This window comes from Lottia gigantea, assembly GCF_000327385.1.
Source record: "Lottia gigantea unplaced genomic scaffold LOTGIsca_120, whole genome shotgun sequence".
In the NCBI taxonomy this organism is placed as follows: Eukaryota; Metazoa; Mollusca; class Gastropoda; family Lottiidae; genus Lottia; species Lottia gigantea.
Window position 1 is genome coordinate 58,354 of NW_008707226.1, and position 22,286 is coordinate 80,639.

The 22,286-nt window shown below is 33.3% G+C and overlaps 6 protein-coding genes across 6 annotated transcripts; 2 read left to right on the forward strand and 4 right to left on the reverse strand.

Annotated features, from left to right (window-relative positions):
- Positions 1-2,056: 2,056 nt before the first annotated feature.
- Positions 2,057-2,838, reverse strand: LOTGIDRAFT_171772 (hypothetical protein; the record flags this gene model as incomplete). The annotated part of the gene is made up of 2 exons (XM_009048333.1): positions 2,057-2,739; positions 2,820-2,838. The coding sequence occupies 2 exons, from the start codon at positions 2,836-2,838 to the stop codon at positions 2,057-2,059; spliced, it is 702 nt and encodes a 233-aa protein (XP_009046581.1).
- Positions 2,839-4,611: 1,773 nt separating this feature from the next.
- Positions 4,612-5,280, reverse strand: LOTGIDRAFT_171773 (hypothetical protein; the record flags this gene model as incomplete). The annotated part of the gene is made up of 1 exon (XM_009048334.1): positions 4,612-5,280. The coding sequence occupies one exon, from the start codon at positions 5,278-5,280 to the stop codon at positions 4,612-4,614; it is 669 nt and encodes a 222-aa protein (XP_009046582.1).
- A 1,932-nt stretch (positions 5,281-7,212) lies between these two features.
- LOTGIDRAFT_171774 (hypothetical protein) lies at positions 7,213-7,908 on the forward strand (the record flags this gene model as incomplete). The annotated part of the gene is made up of 1 exon (XM_009048335.1): positions 7,213-7,908. The coding sequence occupies one exon, from the start codon at positions 7,213-7,215 to the stop codon at positions 7,906-7,908; it is 696 nt and encodes a 231-aa protein (XP_009046583.1).
- A 586-nt stretch (positions 7,909-8,494) lies between these two features.
- On the reverse strand, positions 8,495-9,097 carry LOTGIDRAFT_171775 (hypothetical protein; the record flags this gene model as incomplete). Its single annotated transcript, XM_009048336.1, has 1 exon — positions 8,495-9,097. One exon carries the CDS (start codon positions 9,095-9,097, stop codon positions 8,495-8,497), a length of 603 nt encoding a protein of 200 aa, XP_009046584.1.
- A 1,763-nt stretch (positions 9,098-10,860) lies between these two features.
- Positions 10,861-11,613, reverse strand: LOTGIDRAFT_171776 (hypothetical protein; the record flags this gene model as incomplete). The annotated part of the gene is made up of 1 exon (XM_009048337.1): positions 10,861-11,613. The coding sequence occupies one exon, from the start codon at positions 11,611-11,613 to the stop codon at positions 10,861-10,863; it is 753 nt and encodes a 250-aa protein (XP_009046585.1).
- Positions 11,614-14,580: 2,967 nt separating this feature from the next.
- On the forward strand, positions 14,581-15,369 carry LOTGIDRAFT_171777 (hypothetical protein; the record flags this gene model as incomplete). Its single annotated transcript, XM_009048338.1, has 1 exon — positions 14,581-15,369. The coding sequence occupies one exon, from the start codon at positions 14,581-14,583 to the stop codon at positions 15,367-15,369; it is 789 nt and encodes a 262-aa protein (XP_009046586.1).
- Between the last annotated feature and the right edge of the window lie 6,917 nt (positions 15,370-22,286).

Below are 22,286 nucleotides of genomic sequence, written 5' to 3' on the forward strand. Positions count from 1 at the left end.
TGTCTTCAGGACAGAAAGTCACAGATAAAATTTGGCCGTGTCTGCAATGGCAATGATTTCAAACGTGAAATTAGACGTGAAGATATTGATAACAGCTTTTATTGCTACAATACAGCCCTCAAATATTTTCTGGTTGCATAAAAATCGATAATTTATGGTAACGTTAAAAAAGAAATATATTTGCCAAATATTTTTGCGAGGAATAATCGATTTACATATCATGAATAATATGATAGTTCAATTTAGCAAAACCGTCTTCATTAGCTCACATGTTTCAGAAAAGTAGAACGTAAAACTCCATTCATTTGATTTCAATTTAGCAAAAACATGATCACTGTACTAGTTTCATACGACAATTGTTATTAATAACAGATGAATGGTTTTAAAACATTGCACATGTCATGAGTAAAATAACTACAGTGGGCAATTACAAACGTGTGAAAACACACCACACGTGAAAAATGTATGTGTTAATCATGCAGCAAAATAATGTTTGTATGTATGGACAGATTTCATATAACAGGCAGAATAAAACTGCCAAAAACTTTCACTTTCAGCATACAAACCAAGTGTTTGTTTTGCTAATTATTACATATACAATTAACCATTAGCACTTTTATTGAATAAAACAATTAGTATTTTTCACGTCAATATGCCTAATGTTATCGTTAATGACTTCATTATGGGCTACGTACAGCACACATGTCATGACTATCTCTGCTTCGCTCACATGCGTTGTTCCATATTTTTTCTGCATTTCGAGGACTATATGCTTAAAACGCAATGTGTCAAATTTTAAAATATTCTATTGATTGGAATTTTAAGGGTTGTGCAAGTATTTTTTATGAGTTCGTGGCACATTTTGATGAGACTGTACCATTTTTGATCAATTGATTAAATTATGTTTAATATTATATTTCAAAAGAATAAATGCTTATTGAAAAGGATAAGTATATTTCGCTTTATAACTTATAATAATTATTATGTGTTGCAAAGACTCTAAAGAGCCCATCATTTTGGGTGTGGGATCAGAAAGAGGATATGGAAAATAGTTAATAGCTCCCAATTAGTAGTTTTCCATAGAATATTTCAGTACGTTTTTATACATCATATTAAAACATGAATTTAAGTTTATTATATTTCCTAATCTAGGTTTATCCTTTCGGTAATCCCTGTAAAAGGAAAATAATCGGTTAACATTTTTTTAATCTCGATTAGGAAGGCTGCATGTAGACTTCGGTACCCAACCAAGGCTTAGGCCAAACTTCAAAGTTAAATTATGAGGATATGACACAAATGCAGACTAGTAAATTAATATGTATTGAAATATTAATCTGATTCGAGACAGTGTTAGCGATAAGCCTAGATTTCGAGTTGTAATCCAGTGTTATTATTGATTTTAAATACTAAGTAGGGACATAACACTTTCTGAATTGTGCCCCATACAGAGATCAACTTCTTTTGCGAAGGATTGCGGCTTCTACTAATTTTCTGTAAGGTTATAACAAGCGTAGTTGGTGTTGACCACTAATTCATTACATGCTGTAGCTTCGGAATACAAGTGTGTTTATGGTGTCTGGAATCTATTTAATGCTTACTTCATTATGTTGTTGAAAATGAAGTGATAATAGAGGAGTTGCGAAACATGGCAATATCGTTTTGTAAGGCACATATTTCATTATTTAAAAAAACTTGCGTAGTATGCCATCTAAAAGAAACCTTAATAATGCTCAATGAAAAAATACATTTGGATATTTTGAAATGAATGCACGACATAACATGATCAAAATTGATTTTTCCCAAATTTTTTTAAATATTATAGCACACATGCCAAATATTATGTAGTGACAATAGAGTCTGGACTACTGGAAGATGATGGGTCTACTAGCCTTAAGTGTAAGAATGATCCAATCATGACGAACAGTCCTACTTAAAAGTAACAAGAAACGTCGTAATATGTAATAATTTATTAACATCTTAATAACAATAACAGAATATAAAATAACAATAAGGAGCACTATTGGATAACAATCATTCAAACAGTTTGCAACCGTAATTATACTAAAATGGATTCTGACATATACGGTCCAACAACAAAACTATCACTATCAGAGTCAATATTTTCATAAAATCCACTGCTGTCGCTCTCAGTATCACTGACGTCATCAGTTACTTCCGGTACTTGTCTTGGAGGAAGTTCAGGTAATGGTCGTTTTCTGATGTCTGAACGACTTCTAAATAAACGTCGACGTTTGTTGGTAGCTAAGGAAAGGTAAACGTGGTCGCAGCTGTAAGTTTGAACTGGAATGTCGTAATCATCGAAAGAACGTTTTCTGGGACCGGATGGGATGTCGGAATATTCGTTTTCATAAACTTGTAGAGGTTCGGAATAACAGGTACAAAGTGTGTCTTTAGAAAGATTTTCAGCTGGCGATGAACTTTTACCACAGATAAAACATTTATCAAAATCACTGGATATTCCAGACAGAAGCTGATCAGTAAGGGAGGTAACTTGCATTGCCAGTTCGGTAGTAAGACAGGAAGTTGGTATGATTTCTGGGATTTCTTCATATGAATGGTCCAGAAATTGTTCGTCTTTTAATTCAAAGAAGTTTGGTGACTTAACAGTAGGAATTTCAGTGTAGAGCGAATGTCTTGATTTCTTGTTGGAGATGCAAGATGGTGCGGAGTTTCTTCGGCATCGTTTCTTGATCCAAGTAAACATGATGGAAATAGAGTCTGAAAAACGATATAAAAATATAATTTAACTTTACGTGCAGAATAGAAAATGTATTTAATCAGTAAAAATAAATACTTACGAAATATGCATAGATGCATTATGGCAAATTTAAATCACATGTAAAAGAAAACCAATGATATATAATAAAAATTATTTTTTATGGAAATTTCATGAAACGAGTCAAATAGTTAATAGATACTTACATTAAAAATAATCTAAAATAATTTATTGACACTATGATTGATTAGAATGCCTTGATTTTCAGTGAACGAAGGATGAATTATGAACTCTACTCACAGATTTTGATATTTTATATCCCAAAAATGACACTATCAGTTTACTCCTGTCATAGAGTCAAACCCTAGACGATTGAGTCAATATGACTTAAAACAACAATCATCAAGTATTAAGATTAAATAAAACATTATGATTTAATTAGTAATTGACTCATGTATGTCAGTGACATTGACTTAATCCGACAAAATTATGATTTAATCACTGATTGACTCATACTAGCATTAGCATGTTTTTCTTTGTATCCGATGTGTTGAAATACTCAAGGAAATAAAAGAACTGTGCATATCATTTAGTATTCACTCAGCGATATGTACTGCCATTAATATGTGCGATGGGATCATGTAATAGTTACATGACCGACACGAGATCGTACATGGTACGAACGTTGATGCGAGAATATTTATATATTCAATATTCTTACTTTGAAACTGCACGCAAACACACTTGACAAACTCGTTCACAAAACGTGCCGTTTTGTTACATCCAAGCGGGATTGCAATCACATACAGAAAGAGATTTAATGTTTGCGTTAAGTTCATGTAGTAGTTATACATGCCTCACTCGATAGCATGAACACTGATGTAAAATTCTTACTATAAAATAATATATATATTATTCATATTATTGTTAAGTGGCTTCAGTAGTAATGACCAAAACATAATTATGTCTTTTGTACATGTATTTCCAAATACCTTTTATTCAATATACAATTTGAATCTTCAACGGAAACCTTAAATCCACTGATGGGCAATCATGGCCAATTTCATATGTCGACATTCCAAACGAGATTGTCCTCTGCCACGACATGGACACTAGATGCAAGTTTCTATATGTATGATAAAATCTCCAATGACTTCAGTCTAGATATACTATTTTGAGACAATTGTGACTTTTCGTTTAAACAAAATGTACTTATACTATATTCCCACAGCTTCGAAGGTTTGTGCTACATTTAAGTTCATAAAGTACGAACACAGGATCTTTTAGATAATTTGAAACAGCAAACAAATTACATTACGATTAGCCTAAAGAAAATGGCGATTGAGAAATTCCCAGTTATCTTACAAAATTATTGTATTTTGTGGAGTAATTCCTTCGAGATCTTCACATAATTCTCTCAACATTATAAAGATACATTAATTAACACCCAAAAATTAAAGAACCAAGGATCGACCTGAAAGTTGCCTTACAGTATCCAAAATCCATTAAAACTGATCTGCCAAAATGACATTGGCGCATCCTGGCCTTTCAGTGGTATTGACTCACAGATAGCTAAGGGATAGATAAGCTTGCACTTAAATACCATTATGAACAGATTAATGCAAATAAATGATGCCTCCATTGCATTTAGTGATTTACAGCGTGTTTTTTTTGCGACAATAAATTGCAACTATACCCTATTATTAACAATAATCCTTTCGAAATTTATATTTTAATCAATATTTGTAAAACCAACAAGACAAAATCAATTAAAAATCAACAACGTTGTAAGAAAACAAAATACAACAATTCATATCAACAATTGTAAGTCAACAAATTTAACACGACATATAACAAAAGCAAGCCGAAGGTTATTAAACCAAAATGGAGTCCGACATATACGGTCCAACAACTGAACTATCACTATCAGAGTCTATATTTTCATAAAATCCACTGCTGTCACCATCAGTATCACTGAAGTCATCAGTTACGTCCGGCACCTGTCTGGAAGGAAGCTGAGGTAATGGTCGCTTTCTGATATCTGAACGACTTCTAAATAAACGTCGACGTTTGTTGGTAGCTAAGGAAAGGTAAACGTGGTCACAGCTGTAAGTTTGAACTGGAATGTCGTAATCATCGAAAGAACGTTTTCTTAGACCAGATGGGATGTCGGCATATTCGTTTTCATAAACTTGTAGAGGTTCGGAATAACAGGTACAAAGTGTGTCTTTAGAAAGATTTTCAGCTGGCGATGAACTTTTACCACAGATAAAGCATTTATCAAAATCACTGGATATTCCAGACAGAAGCTGATCAGTAAGGGAGGTAACTTGCATTGCTAGTTCGGTAGTAAGACAGGAAGAAGGGATGATTTCTGGGATTTCTTCATATGAATGGTTCAGAAATTGTTCGTCTTCTACTTCAAAGTAATGCGGTGACTGTGCATCTGGACTTTCTGAGTAGAATGAGTGTCTTGATTTCTTATTGGAGACACAAGATGGTGCTGAGTTCCTTCGGCATCGTTTCTTGATCCAAGTAAACATGATGAAATACTAAAATAAAAGAAAGGAAATTATTAATTTTTTCGTCCATTTTTTCTTTTCGGGAGAAATTCCAAACATACTCGACCAATTGATAAAAAAAACAAAACTTTAATCATTCAATAGAAAGATACTTATTTGAATCATTTGGATACGAAAGTTAATGTATACGTACATGATAATATATCTCCAAAAAAATTTAAGTAATGCAAAATAGATTATCGAACATTTTTGGTCGATTGCTAATGCTAAAATATAACTGATCCTTCAATGGAATGTTACTAACTTGCATTTGTTTGGATAGGAAAGAATAATTGTTAATTATATACTTACATAAATATATTAGAAGTTTCTTAAATTTCAATGAAATCAAATGAAGATGCAATGAATAATGACTGCATTTAAGTTTTTGGAATTATATACCAATATATGACATGACAAATTTACTTGTGTCATAGATTCATTAGATGAGATAATCGAGTCATGGTGGATTGAGTCATTCTATTTAGTGACAGTGGACTAAAACAACACAAATATTTAATTATGATAGGATTAGAACATCCATAGTTATAACAACAATTGAATTATGATTGAATTTGCCAAGTCATTAATACATACATGAATTTTTGCAGTTCAGTGCCTTTCCAAAATTTCTTGGAAAGAATGCACATCAAGTTTTAAAGGAAAACCCCTTCAGCACAATATATTCATGCATTGTATACGCAATAAAGTACGAAAGTGTATCTTCAAGGATCGCTTGGCACCAATTTGCGACTATTTTAGTCCACCAGACATCCCACATAATCAGTATTGATAATTTAATTATTTTTCAAAACTTGCTTAAAAAACAAAGACATTGTCGTGAATCTACGTGCCATGAATTTATACTCTATACTTTATACTCTACAACCAATGCTTATTCGTATTCCTTAATACAAACGACTTACTTGCTTTTGTTGCATTAGCCCAACCGGTTCTTTATACGTCAGAATATCACAACCATACAAGTCAATACCTTCTACAGAAGAATCGCCTTCAAATTTACAATCTGACTTTTGAAATGGAAAAGGGCATTCTGAAATCCTTTTAGTAAAAACTTGGGCAGTGTTCTAAAAGTGTGATATGTATAGTACGTATTAAAATTCGTCAACCACTCATCTCTACTCGATGAAAATGTTTGTCTTATTACTCAGTATGTATTGGTATATGCTATATAATATGATTTTATTAATTATTTATTCATATCGTACTTATAACCTAAAAATGGCTTAATATGCACACTAGTACTTTGAATTAATAATTGGACTAATAATTTGTTAATCGAAATGTTTTGATAATTCACCTCAAAATATGATTGCGCCAATGATTAAATCATGGAAATGTTTTGACAACTGACGTCAAAATATGATTGCGTCAAACAGGCCAATGTTTAGACAAACGACGTCAAAATATGATTGCGTTAAATGATTAAATGATGAAATCCTTCAGTATAGATGATTAAATTAAATTAAGATTGACTGATTGAAATGTTTTGGTTAATGATGTCATCTGAAGCAAGTCATTCCTGACAAATTTGAAATATATATTCTCTGAATTTGTGAACAGATTTCATCATTCGCTGCTGATTCACCATCGTACCTTAATGAACTTTACTCAAAATTTCATATCTTTCTCATCATCTCGATATTATTTATTTCAAGGTGAGTATTTTTCATTGCTCAATCATTTCAAAATAATTTTGTAAGAACAAAAGTTCGCATTTTGCACACACACAAAAAAAAAAATCCGTTTCGTTGTTTTATTTGACTAAAAGTTGAAATTGACATTTTCAGTCCTATTTTTCTAAGATGTATATGCTAATATTTATATTAAGTTTTTATATTTTTCCATTATGGACCCTTGTAATCCATGAATTCATTTTCAATTGATTTTTAGATGTTCAGTTGGTTGAAGAAACGATGCCGCAGAAAATCCGCACCATCATTAGTTCCTGTCTCGAAAAGAATCAAATCGAATGTATCGGTTCAAGCAGTAGCAACACCAGTACCACAAAATCCATATTTTACTCTCGAGGATGAACCAGAATACCATATCTACGAATCCGAGTACCATATTTATGAAGAAGTCAACTACAGTGCCCTTCATGATATGTCGGCCGCAGTTACCTCCCTTACCAGTAAACTCATGGACGACTTTGAAGAAGATAATATATGGTGCAAGCGAGAAACGATGACATGCCCCTTATGTCGTAAGGAACAGTCATGTGACTGCATCACCTCCGACTTTGAATCTGATGCCAATAGCACTTATCACCTCGACACAGTACCAACCTCAACTCCTGATCCATTTGCACGGCTTAAAAAGACCAGACGAAGCTTTCACGGTAACGAGATCTTAAGATGCAATAGTCATGTTCAAGATACCATCAACAAACAACGTCGACCTGTTCATCGTGCCATGTCTGACATACAGCAACGCCCACTACCAGCAATTCCAATCCGTAGCCGATTATGTGATGTATCTTCGGACGACGACAGCAGTGGATTTTACGAAACCATGAATTCCGAATCTGATCTCTACGAAGAAGTATCTACCATTTCATCGCCATCCTTGAAGTGTACTACTGTGTAGACAATCTGAGTGAAATAGTTAGTTATTTATTGACAGTTTTGTTTTGTATAGTTTGTTATTTAATTTGTTGTTATCAATGCTGGATTCATTGAATTGAAATAAATCATAGAATAATTTTTGTATCTCTCTAATTGTTCAGTGCAAAGTCGCCGAATATTTTGCTGCTGGAAAGTTTTTTCTGTTTTTTTGTTTGTGATTCGTTAAGCATTTTCATCTTCAGATATCTAGAAGAGCTTTTCCTAACTTACAGGATAGGTAGACCTCAACGGATACTGCAAAGACATAAACCGTTAAGACAAAAGCCCTTGTTAACAATTATATTTTATTCAACAATAGTATAACGATAAAATAAACAAAAGCACTAATAATATTGTATTTACAATTTTAACTTTAGAGGCGTCAAGATGTAACTATGATATTGACTATTTGTTAGAATTTGTTTGAGAACGTAGGTCCTCTGAACCACAAATAAAAATCAAAATTGGTCAATGTCAATACTCCACATTGCCAATGACGGTGGTAATTCGACTTCCCCAGTGGTCCTTGGCTCGTGATTTAAGTTTAAGAAATTTAATGATGTAGCTTTCTAGACAGTTGGATTTTGGTAGAACTTGGGTAGGTTGTCAATCTCTTCGTAGTCACTGTCATCCGATATAGCCTGTTGGATATAACGAGAATCATGTCCACCAAGAACACTTTCGTATTGATTGTAGACCTGGCAATCACTTCCACCATCTGAACTGATGCCACTATCCGATCCCATACTTTCATATCCATAACATTCATCCTCCGATGAAGATGCCTCTTCATTTCCATTTCCTGGAATTTCGGGTAAAGGTCTTTGGCAATATCCACTTGCGCCTGAGTACCGTCTTTCCAATTTTATAGTAAGATTTACACAAGATGGTATTGGTAGAACACATAATGCTTCACTACAACCTCTTGCCGTTGAACCTTCAAGGCACGAGTACGGGCCACTTGGACCAGTTCGTCTACATAACGGACATGTGATTTCAACCTCTTCATAGTGATTGTTTTCTTCAACACATGTACCAACTTTGTTTTCTAATGCAAAGTAAAGAGGGCGATCGGATTCAACCTCCTTGATTCCTTTACCACATTCCTTAAGTTTCCCTCCAAAAGAATCTGATCTTCTCCTGTTACAACGTTTTTTAATCCATCCGATCATTTTGATTTTTTTCTAGATGTAACTAAATTGACTGTGATGTTGAAGGTACGAGAGCAAAATGCTTATGACAATCGAAAGAAAATGTTGGATGTTATACTCGTTGGTAATTTAGGCTTTTTGTTATTTTGATTGGTATAACGCCGCTATCTGTCTCGAGGGCTGATAAGTCTAGTACTTTTTCGTATTTGATGATTGAAAGCAAAACAAAACCGCCTTGTTTCATCTTGGATTATCAAGCCTCTCAACTAATGTATTCGTGATTTGTGCTGGATATTGGCGCCTCGTGTTTGAACTTTCCCGCGACTGAACTGTTATTAAGTTGTTTATATAACCAATCAAGTTGTCTTGATTTGATGAATCACAGTCAAAACATTACTAAAAGGTTCGATTTACTTTTGTCGGTTTGCATTCCATCAACATGTTAACTTTGTCTTGAATGGAATGTATTTCATTAAATGGTCTGAAATGCGAACATACTTGTTTAATTGCATAATTTCTCCGTAACATTTATGACTTACTATCGTACTTTGCAATTGCAAATTTGTTTAATATAAAATTATTTGAGCCGTAAAATTAGGTTGCATACATAACAATTCACACACAATTTTCGTATAGTTTTGTTGTTTTTTCTTCTTCAAAATTATGCTTTTTGTGCCAATGATCCAGATTTCATACATGCACTTGTACATTCTGCGGTACTACGGAGATAATATTCGAATCAAGGGAAAATGGAAATCAAAGGAATGAAGCGAAAGTATAGTATTTAGATATCGTACTGTCAATTGTTATGTGAAGTAATTTGAATAACAAAAGAAACGACGAATGCTGATTTACTAAATAAATACGACGTTAGTTTCGCCCGCCAGGATTGTTCAACGATTTCAAACTAATTATTTAGTTTTGATTAATCTTATACTGTCCCTTACAAAATTTAGAAATCTTGGTAGGAAATAATTAGTCGGTGTACAAAGTCTAGACATCAATTCACTAACCAAAACTACGTTGAGTAGAATGATGTGTTAATGATAATATATCACACGGTAAATCTTATATTCTTTGTAACCAAGAAATTAAAATAGCTTTTTTGATCAAAATATATACATGCTATATTATGTATACTTGTTCCGAAAAGAGTAATTCACAATATCAATAGAGTGTGTGAAATTTGCTTTTTGCTCTTAAAATCTTCATCTTCATCATGTGACCAAGGACATTGTAAAACCGAAATGCTTTCGTTTGATTTCAACAGTTGCCGCTATTCCCAAAACCAAAGAAGATGAAATAACAATCAACATTACTAAAGATCGATTATGACCAATTATTCTACATTGATCCTTTCTTGAAATTTATTAACGCAAAAACGATTTTTTTTTAAATTATATTGAAATGAATTGACTTTCCATTAATGTCGGAAGTGCGTTTAGAAATGATGGAAACAGTTGTCAAGATGGCCGATGAGTTCCAAGTTGTTTTAAGAGTGCAGAAGCTCATGAAAACTCCTATGAACCAAAATATAGGCCGTAAAACATTATTTCAATTCCCATGTGATGAGCTCTGACTAACCAATTTTCAAAGGATTGCAAAAAGATGCATAAAGAAGAAAGAAAAATAAGATCAAATTCGTTATTGAAATTTTCAAAATAATTTATTCTAGCTTAATCATAAATTATATGTACAATTAAATAGAGATATACAATAGCACTGTTCGATAATAAACACAATAACATTTTTTATTTGGTAAACAACTAGTTTCTGTAAAATCATTAGCATTGAGCTTGTTTTCTCAAACAATGTTTTCTCATGTTCCTAGACTTAGCCCCACCAGATTCAAATTTAAAAGATGGACCAAGACTGCATCTTCTCGGTTTTCTCACAATAGGAAGTGTTTCTATTTCTTCGTAGTCGCTATCATCTGATATCATACCAGTAAAATCATCTTGGTTGTTAAACACAGGTTCATAACCACTGTAGACGTGTTTCTCGCTACCACCATCCGAACTCATACCACTATCTGACCCAATACTTTCATAACCATAACATGCATCCTCAGTTGACGAAGCTTCAATGATGCTGTTCCTTGGAATTTCTGGTAAAGGTCTTCGGTAATTTCCACAAGAGTATGAATAACTCCTTTCAATTTTACATTTTGATTTCACAAAGGGAGATTTTGCGAGTTCGTATATTGGTTCCTCGGTAAATTTAGATGAACCTTTTGAACTCGAGGGCGTAACAGTGTGACATGAACAATGTATATTCAACGATGTTCTTCTGCATAGAGGACATGCATGGCACTTGGTAGTGGTGTTATGGGCTTTTTCTAACTTTATACTAGATGCGTTTCCAACTTCTTCATAGGGATTTTCTTCCTCAATCGTGACACAAGTTTTGTTTTCTAATGTAAAGTAAAGAGGAAAATCGGATTCGACCTCCTTGATTCCTTTACCCAATTCTTTAAGTTTCCCTCCAGTAGGATCTGATCTTCTCCTGTTACAACGTTTTTTAATCCATCCGATCATTTTGAATTTTTTCTAGATGTAACTAAATTTACTGTGATGTTGAAGGTACGAGAGCAAAATGCTTATGACAATCGAAAGAAAGTGTTGGTTCTTATACCAGTTGGTAATTTAGGCTTTTTGTTATTTTGATTGGTATAACGCCACTATCTGTCTCGAGGGCTGATAAGTCTAGTACTTTTTGGTACTTGATGATTGAAAGAAAAACATAACAGTCTTGTTTAATCTTGGATTATCAAGACTCTCAACAAAAGTAGTGGCGATTTCAAGTACTGGATAATGGCGCCTCGTGTTTTAACTTTCCCGCGACTGAACTGTTATAAAGTTGTATATATAACCAATCAATTTTTCTTGATTTGCCGAAATACAATCAAAACATAACTAAAAGGTTCAATTTACTTTTGCCTGTTTCCGTCACATCGAAATCGTACTTGAAACATAACCCAACAAAACTTAGTATGTATCCAGAAACATAAATTTAATAATCAATTGCATCATATTAAACGATATCTTATACATATTTAAAATTATTCCGCCATTCCAAATGTCCATAGAAGACCATTACATTACAATGTATACAATACAGACAGTACTTTGTATGCCAATCATTAGTTTGGGTTTGGTTTATGGACTGTTTTCATGGTTAATTCGCAATCAATTTCTGTAAGGAACCGTATGGGATTAATCAAGCCAGCTCTGTATCGCTAAACTTATTTGTCGAACAATTTGTATACAGAAAGAAATTCAACGCATATTGTGTGCCTCTTTGTCATTCTATCAAAGAGGCGCAAATGGAGATTGTTGGTGCCACAAGACGAGTGTTGTTGTCAAAATTCGTCTGCCTTATTATTGTTAGCTTATCAGACCGGCGCAAATTTTCTTACGGTTGTTTGGACTTTTTTTTTATTTTATTGGTGTTCTATCTCTTGATTAAATTGTTTTGACTATTAATGTTAAAGGAGGAAATGTCCGTCTGCGTTACTGTCATTCTACTATAAGGGAAATAACTCATGATTGTATCGTGTTTACAGTTTTAGGAGAGCCATTTCGAGATGATGATATTCGTCTGCCTGATAATCAGCTCATCAGAGCGGAACACTGGTGACATTTTGTTTACGACCTTAGTGTTATGGTCTATATAAAATCAATGTTTTGAATCTAGAATTATCTTCTATAGTTTCGATTCTATCCAAAGGGAGCTAACTCCTTTAGTTATTTCGACCATTGTGAGGAATTCAATGTTCGTCTAACATACTGATAGTGTCGAATTATCATTTAGATGTGAGCTCGTCAATATGTTGTTATATTTTAAACACCGAAGGAATTCAGTGTAACTTTTTTATTGTCGATCTATATAAAATTTTGTTGTTGCGACTACTTATCGCCTATCTTAAGGGAACTAACTCATGATTTGGGACAGTAATATACATATACGTCTGTCTTATTATCATCCTATCATAACGGCACTAGTTAATAACTTTGTTGTTTCGACTGTAACAAATGTTCGTCTGCCTTTTTGCCATTCTACTATTAGAGAATAAACTCGTGATTATGTTGTTTATATAATTTTAGGACGGAAATATCTGCCTTATCAAAACAGCACGAACTGAAACTTTTGTTGTTTCGAATGAAATACCATTAAAAATCCTATCTCATTGTTTTTCTATCAGTAGGAAACTAATTCTGCCTTGTCATTCTATCAGTTCGGCTTTAACTCGAGAATTTATGTTGTGTTTTACTTCAAACTTTATTGGTCTGCGTTATTGTTGATCTATCATAGCGGCGCGAACTGTTAATTTTGCTGTTTCGACAGTAAATTTAGTACATTAAATTATATTATTGTTATTCCATCAGAACGGCGCGAACTCGTTAGTTTGTTGATTTGAAATTTATGTCCGGCTGCCACATTGTCACAACGACGCAAACCAATCTTGAAGTGTTATTCTGCCATTTTGTCCTACTATCATAATGACGAATTTTTTTTTTGGCTTCGAATTGGATACTCAAGCAATATTCATTTGGGTTTTTTCTTACTTCTTCTATCATGTCGACACGAGCTCGTTTGACATACAACTTATTGCTTTAGATTACCGATAAGCCCGTAAGGGTGGAATATGTTAGAACAATGTATTTTAAATTCGGACACTAATCATCAAATTATTAACATGTCCAATATTAAAAAAAATAAACTTAAAATAGAGCAATTTTTTTTTACTTGTCCCAAGAACAAAAATGTCATAATGAAATAGTATTCAATCTGGGAAACATTAGTCCTTTTTTTATTACTTCATTTACTGTGTTTGAAATCTTAATGGGATTATTATAGCAAAATCACAAAATTGAATTGATGTGTTCATTACCAGTGAATTTCACAAGCATCTATTTGTGAAAAAATAATTTTTAATTGCCTGTAAACATAAAAAAAAAAAATATTCTACCCATGTGCATTCATTGGCAAATTAAGATCATCATTTATTCACTGATAGGATTTTAAGTTTAAAATATAACTATTGCCTAAAATATTCGGAGTGACAAAAAAAAAAACAGCGTTATTTACATTAAATAAAAGCCTTGTGATAAAACCTTCCTAAAAAAAACCCTCCTTAAAAATTCAAAGCGAAGCAAGAAAAAACAAAAAAACAATTTTCGGTAAATATAGGGGATTTAGCCCATTAGTAGTTGATGGTTTGCCATTATGTTACAATCAAACAATCCGTCTATCTGTGAACTCATATAACCCCATTTTAACCACTAATTAAATGATTAAAAGTTTGCACCACTGGTCCGCCAGGCGATATTAGACGATCTAATAATGGCGCACGACGGACCTCAAGCTGTAGCGTGCAGTTAATGATTGGCCACGCTTCGATTTAATATATATCTGAAGATTTTTAAATTCAGCAACATTCACTGCCGAATTCACATACATTAACGAATCACTTACAAACTTATTTGAATATTTTACAGACAATGTCTATCCGAGAAGGCAAGAAAATGTTAAACTGGATCAAAAAGAGATGCCGAAGACGTTCAGCACCTTCCGGCGCACACTCTGACTATGAAGTGATTACCCAACATTTTGAATCCAGTGTCAAGAAATCCGGGTACGAAGACATAACTATTCACGAAGTATCCCAGCAAATTGTTGAAAAATCTTTTGGAGAAGAAAACATCTATGAAGAAGTCAGAGTTCGAGAACCAGAATACGATTTAGCTACACAGATTATTGATGAACTTTCAACCTTAACTGACAAGATCGAGAATGATTTTCAAACGACAATAATATGCCCTATCTGTCGCAAACAAATCGAAAAAGATGCCGAGTGTTCTTGTCCCAAAACCACATCTCCATCTAAAAAGCGCAAAGCAGAGTCTTCTGGAATAGAACAAGCTACAGGATTCACATATGATTTGGCTAGACCCTTACCGAAGTTACCACGTACTGCCACATATAATTCAATATCCATATACAGTGATGCGAGCAGTGGTTATGAAAGTCTTGGATCAGATGCCATCAGCGTGGTCACCAACCAGGATCTGGTCAGTCGATTATCCGAAGACTTCGATGACGAATATGAGGAGATGAACCCAAAACCCCACGTTGAATTAAAACGAGTTCAAAGTGTGAACGGACATTATATTTCTTACGGAAACGAGAAACATCCGAATTTGCTCCACAAGGTTGAACAAGAACAAAAAGTTAAGACTATCAGAAAAGTGTCTCGAGGAAAGAGATTTTCACTCTCTTTCAGGAGCTGAGGTTATTACATGAAGATGCATAACCGGTCACAAATCTGCTTATTATAATGGTGCTTAATATTTTAGTTTTTCATTAACATTTATTGTTATATTTTCATTAAGAAATAAAATTTGTTATTGTGAAAATAAACTATTTCATTTATACAAAACTCCAAAACCGAATGTAAAACATGAGCACACGAATATTCGATTACAAGCCTCTTTGAAACGAACAAAGGTGGTTGGCTCATTGCTAACAATGCCAGGATATCAATATGAAATTAGTTTTTTGGGAATTATTTTCGACTGAAATTTACGGGATGGGAAATTGTGTTCATTTCAAAGTAAACAGAAATTTACAGATTTTTGTAAAATGCAAAGCCACTTTTAGACGATGAAAACTGCTTCGTTTGCAGACGATAAAATAATTGAGAATATTTGAATTTAGGGCTGGCGGGAATCTGCGTTCATATCAAATTAAACAGAAATTTACAAGGTTTTTTTTTAAATTTAAAGGCACTTGTAGACGATGAAAACTACTTCGAAGCGGACAATGATACGATCGAAAAATTCAAATGTAGGGCTGGCGAAAGTTTGTTTGGCTGTCTCTGATAATGTGAGTCACAAGTATTTCAAAAGGTGATGAAACCCTCTTTACAATTGAACAATATGATTGAATAGTAATTATATCATAGTTCCTTCAAAAAAAATATCTTATACAAATAGTAAACAGAACTCAATGAGATGATGCATTGACAACATTAATTTCAAAACTTGGTATCGACTATCGTTTTAACGACTTTTTAAAATATAAATTCCACGGTCATCCATCAATTTCAGTCACTATTTGTTATGAAATAGAAGAGTACAAAAGTATAGTATAGAAAACAGCACTAACATAGAATTGCACTGTTTCATATAAAGGCGTGGTTGAGGTTCGGACGATGACGACTCGTATTATTAAGACAAAAAAACAAGATCTCAATATAACAGACAGAAATAAGGTACCAACACTTTACACAAGGATAATTCTTGATGACTGTATCATCATAAGCATTTATATGTTTTTGATTTTCCATAACCAGGTAGGTCGACTGGTATAATGAGTACTAAGGCAATAAACTTTCACACGCCGACAGAGATTAGAACACACTACCAACATTCGGTGGTTGTGTTTATGTTTTGAATCTGACCCCGATGAGTATGAATATACAAGAGAATCTATAATATATACACAAATGTAGTCTAAACATTCAAATGAATATTATAATTATTCTCCAACTATTAATTTTACCACTGTGTGAAGCGGTGTTCACCAAACATATCTAATGCCAGAGATTCCATAATGTAAACATTATTCAATTAAAAATTATTATGCTCTTAACCATTAATCTAAACTTAAACGTTCAATCTCAATACACCGAATACAACACCATTTAATGTGATAGATAGAACACAATGTTACGCTGACCTGTGGTTATTTTAGAAATGCCAGACAGTTTGGGTGGTTAGATATCAGATGGCAAGTCCGTATATCTCACGTCAATATATTGTAATACATTATCACTATACATATATGTATTATCTCGATCCGATAAACGTCTAGCAGCGAGTGAAATATTTCGATCTGTTGAAACAAATATTGAGAGGTCAAGGCATTTTCTATTTGAAAACAAATTATTTAGAAATTATTCTGCTGGAGTTGCATTTGTACGCAGAAAGATTTAAGGAAACAGTTCATTAGAATACTTAAATCATTTCGATCCGATAAAGCGTCTAGCAGCGAGTGAAACATCTCAATCCGTTGAAAGAAATATTGAGAGGTTAAGGCATTTTGTATTTGAAAACAAATTATTTAGAAATTATTCTGCTGAAGTTGCATTTGTACGCAGAAAGATTTATTAGAAACAGTTCATTAGAATACATAAATCATTTCGATCCGATAAAACGTCTAGCAGCGAGTGAAATATCTCAATCCGTTGAAAGAAATATTGAGAGGTTAAGGCATTTTCTATTTATTTAGAAATTATTCTACTGAAGTTGAATTTGTACGCAGAAAGATTTAATAGAAACAGATTATTAGACCACACAGATCTGTTATTTTCGAATTATCCATGATAGCTTTTCATTCATAACTCATTTTTTGTTACTCTTTGATGGACGTTGACCAATAGTTTGTGAATTCGATAAGTTTTTTCTTCATTCAAAACATACAGTACAAAGGTTACCTAAATGTCCTTTATTTTCAATTGAAATTTTATATTTCCGTCTTATGTATGCCATGTAGCATGTAATAAGGATTCGTTTAAAAATGACCTTAATCATAGAACTGTAATAGTTCTATGCCTTGACTTGTAAGCAAATCAACATCTGCCTGTTTTTAGGAGTATATTATATAAATTACAAATTCTTTTCAAAGAAATCAAAAATATAAAAAAAGACGCACACGCTTCGAATTTATTTTAAGAAGCCATAATTAACGAGCATAGAACAACAGTATTTCTTTTACGATTGTTTTCATACTCTTTAAAATGTTCAGGTGTCCATAGGAATTTTATAAGATTACAATAAATGAGGTATTCACCATTGGGCAATAGTAGACATTTTGCCAAAAGATGGAATTCTATATTTATTATTTTCTAAAGAACACTCTTTGATCTGCAGTTTAAAGTGTTTCTTAAAGACTGTTCGGAACCATTACTCTATAACTGGTTCCTTTTATCAGTAGAGGCGATATGTTTTGGCACGATGGTAACGCAGACAATGTGCTGTTATCCTACCACTACTCCGAAATTGGCGAGAAAAGATACAAGGATGCTTATGAAGTTATTTGGAGGAGGGTCGACGAATATACCAAACCTACCCTTTCGTTTAAAGGAAAAAGTAAATCACATGATAAAGCGCAAACAGGTAAAAAGTCGATACAATTAGAGTAAATGTGACTACATTTCGGGACTAATCCCTTCATAAATCACAAGTAGACAAGAAGGGCGCTATCTCTTTTCGGCATTCATTCGAATTAACACGTGAAAATTCTCCGTCCATCAACCGACGAACGCAAAAAAATCTGCATTCAATCCTTAGTTCGAAAACAATGTCGGAACCTTCAATGTTATTCAAATACAGTTAAAATAACAATAATGTATTTGGCCAACGCCCGAAAGCAGGTTGTGATGCGACTCGTGCAGAAATCTCTCGAGAACTTCCCAGACTCTGAACTAGCATGCTAAGAATGGTATTGGAATGCCTCATTAGAATGCCTAGGCATTCCAATACGGAAGAATATATGTAATTCAACAGTAGGCTGGTGTAAAACATTGTACTTTGCCAGCAAATCAGTGGTATTATCAGAATCAAATTGGATCGATGGAGTTGAAATGAATGAAAAATATAAAATACCCCATCAGCATTTAGAGGGATGCAATGAGAACTCCACTATATCTACGTTCAATGCATTAGGGATATAACCTATAACATTTAAACGAACACTAACGTCTCAAAAATAAAATAATTAACTTGGGACATGACTCTCTTAAAAAAAAAAGTTTTTTGAAGATCTTTTAAGTTTGCTAATAATAAACTCCCCAATGACTACCAGACCTGTATTGAGGTACAAAAATGTGTTAACTTAGAATCGTGCTGTTATATATTTTACACCAAGTGTTTGGTTCACATTCTGTACCTTGGACTCTCTGGGTTGCTGCCCTTTCACGACCTTTGCAGAAAGAATTGACGAAATACCATACAATACGTTTTTCCTCATATAATCTACAATTTCGTAAGATGTTCGAGATGAAAGTCGCTGTACGCCCCATGTCACCCTGCGTAAGAAAATGTCAACATCATCATCAACAGCATCATTTCTGTTGGCATCAGCAATACTAGTAACTTTCAAGATGAGTGTCGCGGTGCATCCAGTGTCACCATGCATATGTAAATGTCAACGAGATGAGTGTGTACACCCTGTTGTCATCCTGCGTATGTAAATGTCAACATCATCATTTCTGTTGGCATCAGCAATACATGTAATAGTAAATTGCGAGACGAGTTGCTGTACGCCCGATGTCACCCTGTGTATCTAAATGTCAACATCATCATTTCTGTTGGCATCAGCAATACATGTACTAGTAAATTTCACAATCAGTAACATTTCTGTTCTCATCAAAAATATCACAAAATACCAGTCCATCATCAGCTTTACATTAGCCGTTACCGCCCATTATTTATTTTTATGTCGAACTGATCTATCCTTTTATATTCAACGCAATTCACGAAATCCACCTCTATTCAAATATTATCTGGCCAGCGTGTGCTAGCTACATTGTCAGGGTCGAAATAATGTAATCCTGTTTACTTTTTTGAAAATTGGGCACTTGGAAACACAATTAGGAGACGAGTGATACATTGTTGACATTTTATATTAGTGCTGTGACATATTTTTCGTGTGGTCAAAGTATTGGGATTCATAGACATTTTTTAAAGTGATATTTTATATACTCAAGGTATAGCAGTTGATATTTGGATACATTTATTACTTATTACCGATAAGTTTTTGACGGATGAAGATAAAATGTAAGAATTTTTTTTTCTTTTTTCTCATCTAAAATGCACCTTAAAATGTTTATCGAAAAAATATATTCGTTTTGAAACGATATATTAGATAAAACTTTCTACTCTTCGATAGCAGTAGTTTTTAACAAAAAAAAATTTCACAATTTTACTGAATTTCAAAATAAATATCAGTCATATGTCATTGGTCTAAAATTGTCTATGAGGTCAATAGATTTTTTTGAACTCTTTATTAAAGGAAACTTTCTTCTCTCTGACATATGTGGTTTCTGCATTTTTTCCAAGTAAATTAAATTTCCATTGTGTTCCATTGGTTTAGTATTGTTTTGAGGTCAATAGAAGTTTTAAAATATAATTTTAATTGGAAATAAATAAAAAAAACGATGAAAATGGTTCACATTTCTCTTGTTTCGTCAACTGACAATTTTTTTTATCAATTGTTAGACAATCAAAGACGCTATTAAAGTTTATATTTTTGTATTCATTTAGAAACAATTGCTAAATAGCGATTCAGAAATATGGTTTCTGCAGTAGGACAGTAGCGTAAGAAGCTTTAATCTATCCATATACAAACTCTACTTAATGGTACACTCGGTAAATGTTTGGGTATTCTATTTGAAAGAGATACTTAAATAATGATAAATAATATTACTATATTTTTCAACATATCTCTATTATGTTATTCGTTGCTGAACAAATACCCAAACTAAAGGAAAAACCTCATAACTGCAATGTTAATCTTCAATGTAAATAATTTAACGTCGTCAGGGTTACAGTTGTACATAAGGTTATCAAATTTGGTTGATATTGAGGAATATAAATTTAGTCGACTAATTGCCTAATGGTGACATTTAACACATCCCTTGCACGATTTTTAATCCTGTGTTATAGGAAGTGCACGTTAAAGATCCCTGACAGTCGAAAACTGGGCTAATGCCGCACGGCTGGCGAATTGGCCTCTATGCATGGCGTTATCCCATTAGATGTTGAAAAAATGGATGTATACTCAATTTCATTTCCGAGTCCTTTCCGACGTCAACCTTACCTGTGAACATGACCATAATTACGACTTTCCTAATGCCAACGTTAACGCCATCAACCACTTGCATAAGGACGTCGAAAACATTAAAGGAAGCTACGAAGTGTCCGATGAAAACGCAAAGAGTCGACTACCTCTTTGCAATCTATTTAAATTTGAATCGCAAACCATTCAACAAACACGATTACCCGTCATTAGCATAATTGTATACAAATTAGTAGGATGCAAAACTCAATTTTATTCCCATTTCATTAGCATTGTTATGCATGATTATTGAATTTAGAGTTGACATGAATATAGGTGTAATGAAAATCCGCATAAGCAAGCTAAAAGCCGTGATTCAAAAATTTAAGAAATAGCAAAAGTACCACCAAGTGAGTAAGTATGGTCTGCTTCGTGGGCGACACCCACCACAACTGAGATTGTCAACATCATGAAATGCAACCAGCCAAAATGCAAAAAGCAGAATTTTTGTATTTATCAAGGATTTCACCATAACGACCATAAAATTTGAAGTTTGTGTGTCAAGTAACCCTGTTTCAGCAATTTAAATGTAAGGTGTAGATATGTGTTTAGCATGAAAGTGTTTACACAATCGGTCAGGAAAGTATTTAATAAGTGCATACAATGCGCAGATGGTATGAGAAAGAAACTGATATGGCAAGATGTGACGAACAATAATAAACTAATGTGTAAAATTTCACACATGTGAAATTTAACTGCAGTTGGGCAGTAAACCAAACATATGTTATATCTTTCGCCATATTAACATAGCATTTTAATTAAAACAATCTTTGATCTAACGTTATTCTGGACCTTACTCTTTTCATTTTCATCGCTTTTGAATTTTCTTGTTGTTCAGAAATCTTTATCTTATTTAGATTTTGAATAATTGTGCGATTTTTGTTATTATTCAGCATAAAATCATCTGATGACTATGTAAACTGTTGAAACGTTATTTACAATTTCACAGTTGCACTTCCAAACCAGCCGAAGACCTACCTAGCAGACAGGTTCAAATTTTCTGCTCTATGCGATTAGACGGGCATATAATTTCTCCATTAGGTTTGCTAAGATAACCTTCATCTTATGATTTATTTGATCATTATGTTTATTGGTTTTATCATATTAGACATGCCCACTGGGATGCCCGAGAAATTTTCTGAAAGGGGAGATATGATTATCAAGTATATGCTTCACACATGGTCTAATCTTCATACCTTACAGAAATAGCACCTACAATATATCAACTTTCATTTTACTCCTGGCTTGTTTTTTCGTGTCTGTAACATCCCACTTTGGTCTTTATAAGGTGTTAAATGGTGTAAAA